Source organism: Brachyistius frenatus, unplaced genomic scaffold, assembly GCF_029030835.1.
Source record: "Brachyistius frenatus isolate BFR_SWC_R1_liver_20210118 unplaced genomic scaffold, ASM2903083v1 Contig_12, whole genome shotgun sequence".
NCBI classification, from domain to species: domain Eukaryota; kingdom Metazoa; phylum Chordata; class Actinopteri; family Embiotocidae; genus Brachyistius; species Brachyistius frenatus.
The window spans coordinates 6,231,837-6,239,635 of NW_027210611.1; the positions used below are offsets into that span (position 1 = coordinate 6,231,837).

A 7,799-nucleotide genomic window follows, 5' to 3' on the forward strand; every position below is an offset into this window, starting at 1 on the left:
AGTCAGGCAGTCGGTCTGGGAGACGCACACCACGAGCCCCCACAGTGCTCTGTTACAGCAGCCTGCTACTCCGCACGGTGAGAAAAACCCAGCCAGGACTTCATGTAACTGCTGCCAAACATCAGGAGTTCTGCTTCAACCAGATACTACAGCGCCACTGGAGCTGATGATGTTCTGCGTGGCAAGGTTCAACAACCCTGGAGATCAATCAGAAGCATTTATCCTTTGCGATCCTCTCAATGTTCCAAGAGTTTTGTGATTCAGCTGTCATGCTGACATCTTATTATAAGTGCTAAAATCGACAGCACTGCGAGGACGATGGGTGGGAAGCAGTCTCGCAGTTTGTCCAACAAAGAGTTGAACGAGGTGAGCGTGAGTCACGGGAGGAAGAGCATTAGAGACGAGCAGCCCAGCCTGTCCTCGGCTGCTGAGAGGTTCCGCAGACTCGCCACGGTGCACTTCGGTTACAGCACGTTAAGTCTGGCCATGCGGGGGCTCGGCGAAACCCCCGCTGAGCTGTGGGAGCTGCGAGAGCTTCAGAAGTTAAACTTGTCCATGAACTGCCTGTGCTCTTTGCCCCCTGCCCTGGGCGCCCTGGACAATCTGGTGATTCTCAACTTATGGGGGAACAACCTGTCCAGCCTGCCGCCCGAGATCGGCCTCCTGAAGAGGCTCCGCGTGCTCTTCGCCTGTCGCAACCGCCTCAGCGAGGTCCCCGAGGAGCTGGGCTCCTGCGCCTGCCTGGAGGTGCTCAGCCTGGCCAACAATCAGATCACGGCCCTCCCCGGCAGCCTGGCAGCCATACACAGTCTGACCAAACTCAACCTCAGCCACAACCGCATCGTTCACATCCCCACCTGCGTCTACAGCATGAAGGGCCTGGTCTTCCTCCACCTGGCCTGCAACCGTCTGGAGACCATCGCGGACCAGATCCAGGACCTGGTTAACTTGAAGATCCTCATCGTGGAGGGAAACAGTATACACACGCTGCCTAAGACGCTGTGCTTCCTGGAGTCTCTAGAACTCCTCAACGTTGACTTCAATGATCTGCAAAGTGTGCCGATGGAACTGTACCTACTGAGCCGACTCGGGCGGTTGGCCTGCCACCCGATGGATAAGGGCCTCCATATTATCCATAACCCCCTCCTCAAGCCTATCCAGGAGGTGCTGCAAGGAGGACTAAGTGCTCTTTATAACTACCTCAAGCCCACATGAGGGCCGACCCCTGTGTGTGTGTGTGTGTGTGTGTGTGTGTGTGTGTGTGTGTGTGTGTGTGTGTGTGTGTGTGTGTGTGTGTGTGTGTGTGTGTGTGTGTGTGTGTGTGTGTCTATAAGAGTGTGTTGTAAGGGGATGCTGGCACAAATCTGTCCCTTGGCACGTGGTAGTCATGCTCTGAGTCTTCTGTTACCTCCTACCGTCTGCCTGATATGACTCAAGCCAAAGGACCATTGCTCTGTAATAGTTTTTACTGACTGACAAATAGATTTCCCATTTTTTTATGTAACATAAAATTCTGAATATAAATAAACAACTAGTAGATACCGTGTCACGTCTAAACATTTGTTGAGGCACAGTAAAGGGGTCAGCACGAGTCGCGCAGCTCACGCAAAAAAATTCACAGGTCTACATTTGGGTGCTGATTACTGGTCAGTTGATCTTGTTGGGCCCGTTGGTGGTGGCGAGGCGGGCAGAGGGGGTAAGTTCAGCGACAGCTCACCATTCTCTTTGTTCAGGTCATAGGGATCGGGTGTGTAAAGTCAGTGGAAAGAAATGTGGAGAGGGGGCTTAAGATCTGCAACAAAAAAACAAAACAAAAAACACAATACACAACACAGCAGAGACTTAGTCTCCGATTTAATGTTGTGCCACTCAATCGGATTAGAGCAGAGCTGCTAATGTTCAGTTATTCAATCTGATTGAGAGAGGCGTTGAACTGCACTGAACATAATATTTTGTCAACCCAATTCATTTAGATAGGAGGGACAGAATATTAGAAACACCTCTTTAAGTATAACCCAGTGCAGGTCAACAGCACCACAAATAACCATTAATATAAATCAATACTTCTCTCATTTTAGATTGAACAACAGAACATTATAATCCTACTGTATTATACTTAATGCTTCATCTGTCAGTTGTTTCAAGGTTATGGCTGAATGGTGTATATATATATATATATATATACGTGAATAATTAGTTCGTACAGCGTTTGTGTCAACTTTGTTGTCACAGTCAAGGTGACACAAAGATCACATTTTAACCAATCACAGTGAGGGTGGAAAGTGCTGTTGAAAAGACAAAAAAGTGACCTCTGTTGGTTTGTACCTGTTACTACATCAGTCTGAGTGTTAGCGAGCTTGTTGAGTTATCCACTATCTCTCTCTCTCTCTCTCTCTGAGCAATGCTCTCTCACACACACACACACACACACACACACACACACACACACACACACACACACACACACACACACACACACACACACACACACACACACACACACACACACACACACACACACAACCCATGCATTCATGATAGATGAACCCCTCCTGAATAAGTCTTTGTCCTAGATAATGATCATGGGACATGTTGTCAAATAAAGCACCTATAAAGATATTGCTTCAATGTGAGGGAAATGACCTGAATTCATATGTTGCTGTTACTATTTTAGTACTAATGCAACATACAATGACAGTGTCTGCTCGTGCCATCTATTTCACACCAACTGAACATTATATATTGCCAGAAACAAGTCTCATTCAATTCATGACCTAAAGTAAAGTCTGGGATCCGTTTATGAAATGCAAACAGTCTCTACGGCTAAATAAATCACACAACAAACACTTCAAGCAATGTGACAACAAATTAAGGTGATCGGCAATCAACCTCGGCGTAGTCAACGGTGCTAACTTGGTGGTCAGCCGTACACCAGGGATCGCCCACGACTGCAGTTAGCAGGCTTTGTAGGATTTGCTGATCCTATTTAATTGCGACGTGCTCCAATAACTTTGTTTTATAATGAGACACTGTGCAACTGGGAGAACGCAGATTGGCACCCGTGTTCTTCATTCCAAGGTATTTTGCATTCATAAGCCAAAGCTTAGAAAACAGTTTAGCATCACTAGCTGCCAGTGACTTCCCATAATGAAGGACAGCTAATCAATCTCGTATTGAGCTTTTGACAATCAAGGCATGGGGATAATCACAATGGAATTAAATGACAAAACCACTGTTGTCTGGCAGCCACATGAGGAGAGACTTAATAAGTGTTTCTTTGGAGTGCAGTTTAAGTTCTATGATTTATTCGGTCACACTGAGACTCCTCACATAGGGTGATGTGATTGGCAATTATTGACAAAGCATTATACTGCTATTTATGTCAATTACAAAGTGTAATTTAGCTCATCATTCCTATATTTAACTGATGTAAACTGTCCCCGCAGGAAGAAATGTGAAGGAAAATGGATTTGCTGAAGGCCAACAGGATTTTTCCCCCCCCCCCGCTGGTGGTGGCTATCCAGGATGAAATGTCAATATCACCTATTCAGTAACTCTGGATGTTGTTCGGAAATCAGCAGCAGTGAGTCACGGACACAGCGGACCACTGTCACAACCTTTTGAAGCCCAAATACGGAATCTTTTGATCCCGGTCAGGCATCAATTTTGGAGGCACTTCCTCTCTTCCAATCAGTGTAATGTCATGACTTTTCTCTGTATTGCTTTGAGAGCACGATGAAAGTAAGCTTGTGAAAAGGTTACAGGATATTACAACAACAAAAAAAGCAATTGACGAACATTCAGGATTTTCAGTGATGGACTGGTACATGGGCTTGTTTTTGTTATCACCACACAAGGAGTAGGACAGTGATTCCCAGTCAGCTCCGCTAGTTTGATGAAACAGAAAGTATGATTTGATTAAGAAATATATCCACATTCTGAGTCCAATAAAACATCTGAACAGTATGCAACAGTAAACAATGTTACAATCGTGTGTGAAAAGCAGCTTGCAAGTCTAAATTGTAAAAGATAAAGGTTCTAGACAAAGGTTGAAGTAGGTCACTAGAATGATAAAATGATCCAACTTGTAACCAAAAGTAATAAAAAAAAAAAAAGGGTTGAAAGTTTTCAAAAATTTGATAAAAGGTGATGGATAAAGTGTATTTTTTTTTTCTTCACCCAACCCCTCCTACCCTCCTTCGCACATGGATTACATCGTCACTCTTTATACTTGATCATAACCTTCTTCTTCGACCTGGGTCGTCACGGTAGCGACGGCAAAGGGCACCTTCTGCGTATCTCTCTGACGCCAACGGCTTTGACAAAGGCAGTACCTCTCGCCTGGGGAATGGACAACTGGCTTTGATCCTTCCTCCTGATCTACAGACACCGCAACGCTTTTTCTACCGCTGCGATGATGTTGGCGGTGACTCTTCTCTCCGGCGACCCTCTGAATATCCAGGAGGTTGAGTGTCCTATGTAGAGACTGACCTGCAAAGCCCATGCAGACCACCACAATGGGGTCGCTGCAGCGTCCTATCGGTGCCTTTCTCCATCCCTCTGCTAGTTTGAGACCTCTTATGCTCGTGGGCCTCCTCTGTTTGGTTTTCCGAGGGGACAATGATTTCCAACAGAGCCACTTGCTCACAATAGTCAGAATGGCGTTAAGACCAAATCTGACCTGACTATCGTCCTCGCAATGTGTTTTAGAAATTTCAGCTGCTTCCCCGAAAGAACTTTTAGCTACCGATGATGAGCAAAAAAAAAAAAAAAAAAAAAGGTGAAAGACAGTGATACATGGTGGATAAAAGTAATGGAAACATTTTGAAATCGGCAACTAAAGGTGATGGCTAAATTGAATGTGCAGTCTCTGCCACTTGAAGTGGTAGTAACCAACCAGTTCTCAAACCCAGGGCGTTTTAGAGATTGGAGAAGAGTTTTGGCACATTTTGAGTCAGTTGACCGTTGCGGTGTTATCCTGCATCAGTTTGGCACTTTGTGTATTGTAAAACTGATGCCCTGGAATGAAAACTCTCTGCGGTAACTTGACTAAAATGACCTAAATATTGACAGTTCAACTGTGTGAAGAAACGGTTGTTATGTCCATTTTTACGTGTGTGATAAATAACATCCAGTTTTAAAATCAATTTAAATGTGGGACGTGATTGGTGGTGCCGTTTAACGGGGTTTTTTTTTGTTTTTTTTGGCTGTGAGGGTGCATCACACCACAAGGGAATCACTGCAGTGGGATAGGATATATTTGTTGAACATGACTTGAGACTGTGTTTATGGCGAACCACTGAAACACACCCTCCAAAAAACACACACTCACAAACGCGCTCGCGTTCCCTCTCCGTGCATTTGTAAGCGCAAACAATGATGCTATCTGTTCGCTCCTCTATCCAATCACAGGAGTTTACATTCTCCCCAATTCCCATGATAGCGCTGCTCAGACTGGCATTCATCCATTCCTGGCAACATAACCGTGGCAGCCAAGACAATACCTAAACGCCACAAAGAGACGTGAGGCGTTTCTGTGAAATGCTGCAGACGTTGTTTGTGTACTTGCGTGGAAAAAAAAACACAAACAACTGGAGCCATATATCCTTGACAAGAGGAGGTCATTTACAAACTAAATGTAGACCCATGTCAATCTGCCTGCATTTTAATTAGCCACGAAAACTGCTGCTACAAGTAAAATCGCCATGTGTGTTTATGCATGCAAAAACAATAAGGGAATGACATTGGCTGACTTTGTCATTAGTTGCTCCTCCACCCCACTGTTTGATACAGCAGCGGAAAAAAATATCCCAGCGTTGTTTGCACTTGCAGTCTCAGATAAGACTAATTTTGAACAAATATTTGCATATATTAAAGCGAAGCACCATTATTGATTCACAGAAGCTGGGGGGAAAAAAAACGTGTGATGATGCCGTCCTATTTTTTGTTTTGTTTTGTTTTTTTGGGTCAACTAATGAAGTCCTCTTGAATGTCAGTCTGGGTTTCCCTTTAATAGGATGAATGCCTGAATGTGATCAGAAAGGACACACAAGGCGAAACAGGAATCCGTATGATGAAGATAGTCATTTAATAAGTTACGTAAAATGAAGGTGTCAAGTTGAGCGTAGCTTATTTAGCGTTGTGATTAAATAAATGACCTCCAAGGATTTATATTCATATTTGGCAAAAAAAAAAAAAAAAAGGATTTAACCAGTGGTGAACAGTGAAGTATGTCTGATATTTTTGCATTACATTCTGGTGCCAACTGAGTTTACCTATAATTTAACTTCTCTAACAGGCAGACATTAGATTCAATGACAAAACATAACCAAATTGACACCCAAACCAAGAACTTTTCCTAAACCTGACCATGTGATTTGTGGTAATGTTTTGGTATATTAGGAAGCGTTGTCTTTGTATTGGGTGTATAATGATGTAGTTTGAAGTTGGTTTTTCTGTATCTTGGAAACATTTAGTGTATTGAGGAACCATCACATGGTCTTCATCTGCAGATGGAGACTAATTGTTTTGAGTTATTCATGTTTTTGTTTTTTCCCTCAAACATCTATAACGGTGATCTAATGATCGCCTTCACTACCTGCCAAAGGTAGGAAAAGGAAAACCAGAGGTTCTTGTACAGTCTTAACAGAAATGTGATGGCAATTGTGTAATCACAGGGTTTAGACCATAATGCTGTGTTTTTGGTCGTGGAGGCCTTTTACAGCTTCCAAAACACTGTTTTACCAATTTGGCACTTCTTGACCTTTCCTGACCCGAGCTGTAAATCATGCAAATACAAATTATTTTCTTAAGGTCTCTATTGGTCATCGGCGTTGACAGTACTTCTTACACAGCGCCACTGTCCCAAATCACAGATACGTCGACTTAATCTCCTATTTTAGAGTGTTTAAACAGTTTGTCCCCAAGAGATTTAATAAGGAGACAGATCTGTAGGTTAACGCCACTATATTTTGTAGGCCAATGAGAGGACTATATCGATTCAACGTGAAACATCCTTATCTAACGTAACAACAGTGCTCTGTGAGTTTTAAGTAGCCTATTTTGTTCATTAAATGTTCCAAGTCCAGTTTGTTGCAAAAAGGTTTCCACGTCATGTTTTCGTATTTAAAAAAAAAAAAATAGGCCGTAACCCATTTAAAAGGGAAGCAAATGATGATTTTTGCAGTTGCAATCATTACATTTCTTTTTGGACCCCAACGCAATGAGGAAATAAAGGCAAGATTGAACAAAGTAGCGGTTTGTTTTAACTCCCCGCAGGTACTTTACACAGCCACTACTTGACTTCTACTAACTCCAGTCCTCGCAGCTGTTCCCAACGAACAGTCAGACAGCAGGAGGAGGAGGAGGAGGAGGAGGAGGGGACACCTCCGCCTGTCCTCTCGCTCACTGGCGGGGGGCTCACACGTGCCCTCTACCGGCCAGACGGCGCGCGCGCGCGCGCGCAGCCGCCGCTCTCCCGGAGCTGCCGGACCAACTCAATCCAGGCGTAATTCAAGGAATCAGGACTCGCACACACACACACACACACACACGCGTTCCTCCTCCAAGTGTGGAGCAAGCCGGCAAGGAGCAGCCGTGTGTCGGCGACAGTCTCCTCTCACTCCCCGACAGCGCGCGCCGAGGGACCGGAGGGGCAGGGCGAAAGGCACTTTAGATTTTGCGCTCCTGAAAAGTATAGGTAGGATTCAAGTTCCAGCGAAGAGAGAGCGAAGAGTTGGCCAGTTAACCCCGCGGCTGGAGGGAGGAAGGAGTGTGGGGAGGGAGGGAGGGAAGGGGGG

The 7,799-nt window shown here is 44.6% G+C and overlaps 1 protein-coding gene across 1 annotated transcript; it reads left to right on the plus strand.

Moving 5' to 3' along the window:
• LOC138617207 (leucine-rich repeat-containing protein 30-like) lies at positions 1–1,495 on the plus strand. Its single transcript, XM_069691963.1, has one exon. It carries the CDS (start codon positions 319–321, stop codon positions 1,213–1,215), a length of 897 nt encoding a protein of 298 aa, XP_069548064.1. The 5' UTR covers positions 1–318; the 3' UTR covers positions 1,216–1,495.
• The last annotated feature ends 6,304 nt before the right edge of the window (positions 1,496–7,799 follow it).

What these genes read in the sequence shown, in the direction of transcription:
- LOC138617207 (XM_069691963.1), top strand. Translation starts at nt 319, where the DNA reads ATGGGTGGGAAGCAGTCTCGCAGTTTGTCCAACAAAGAGTTGAACGAG.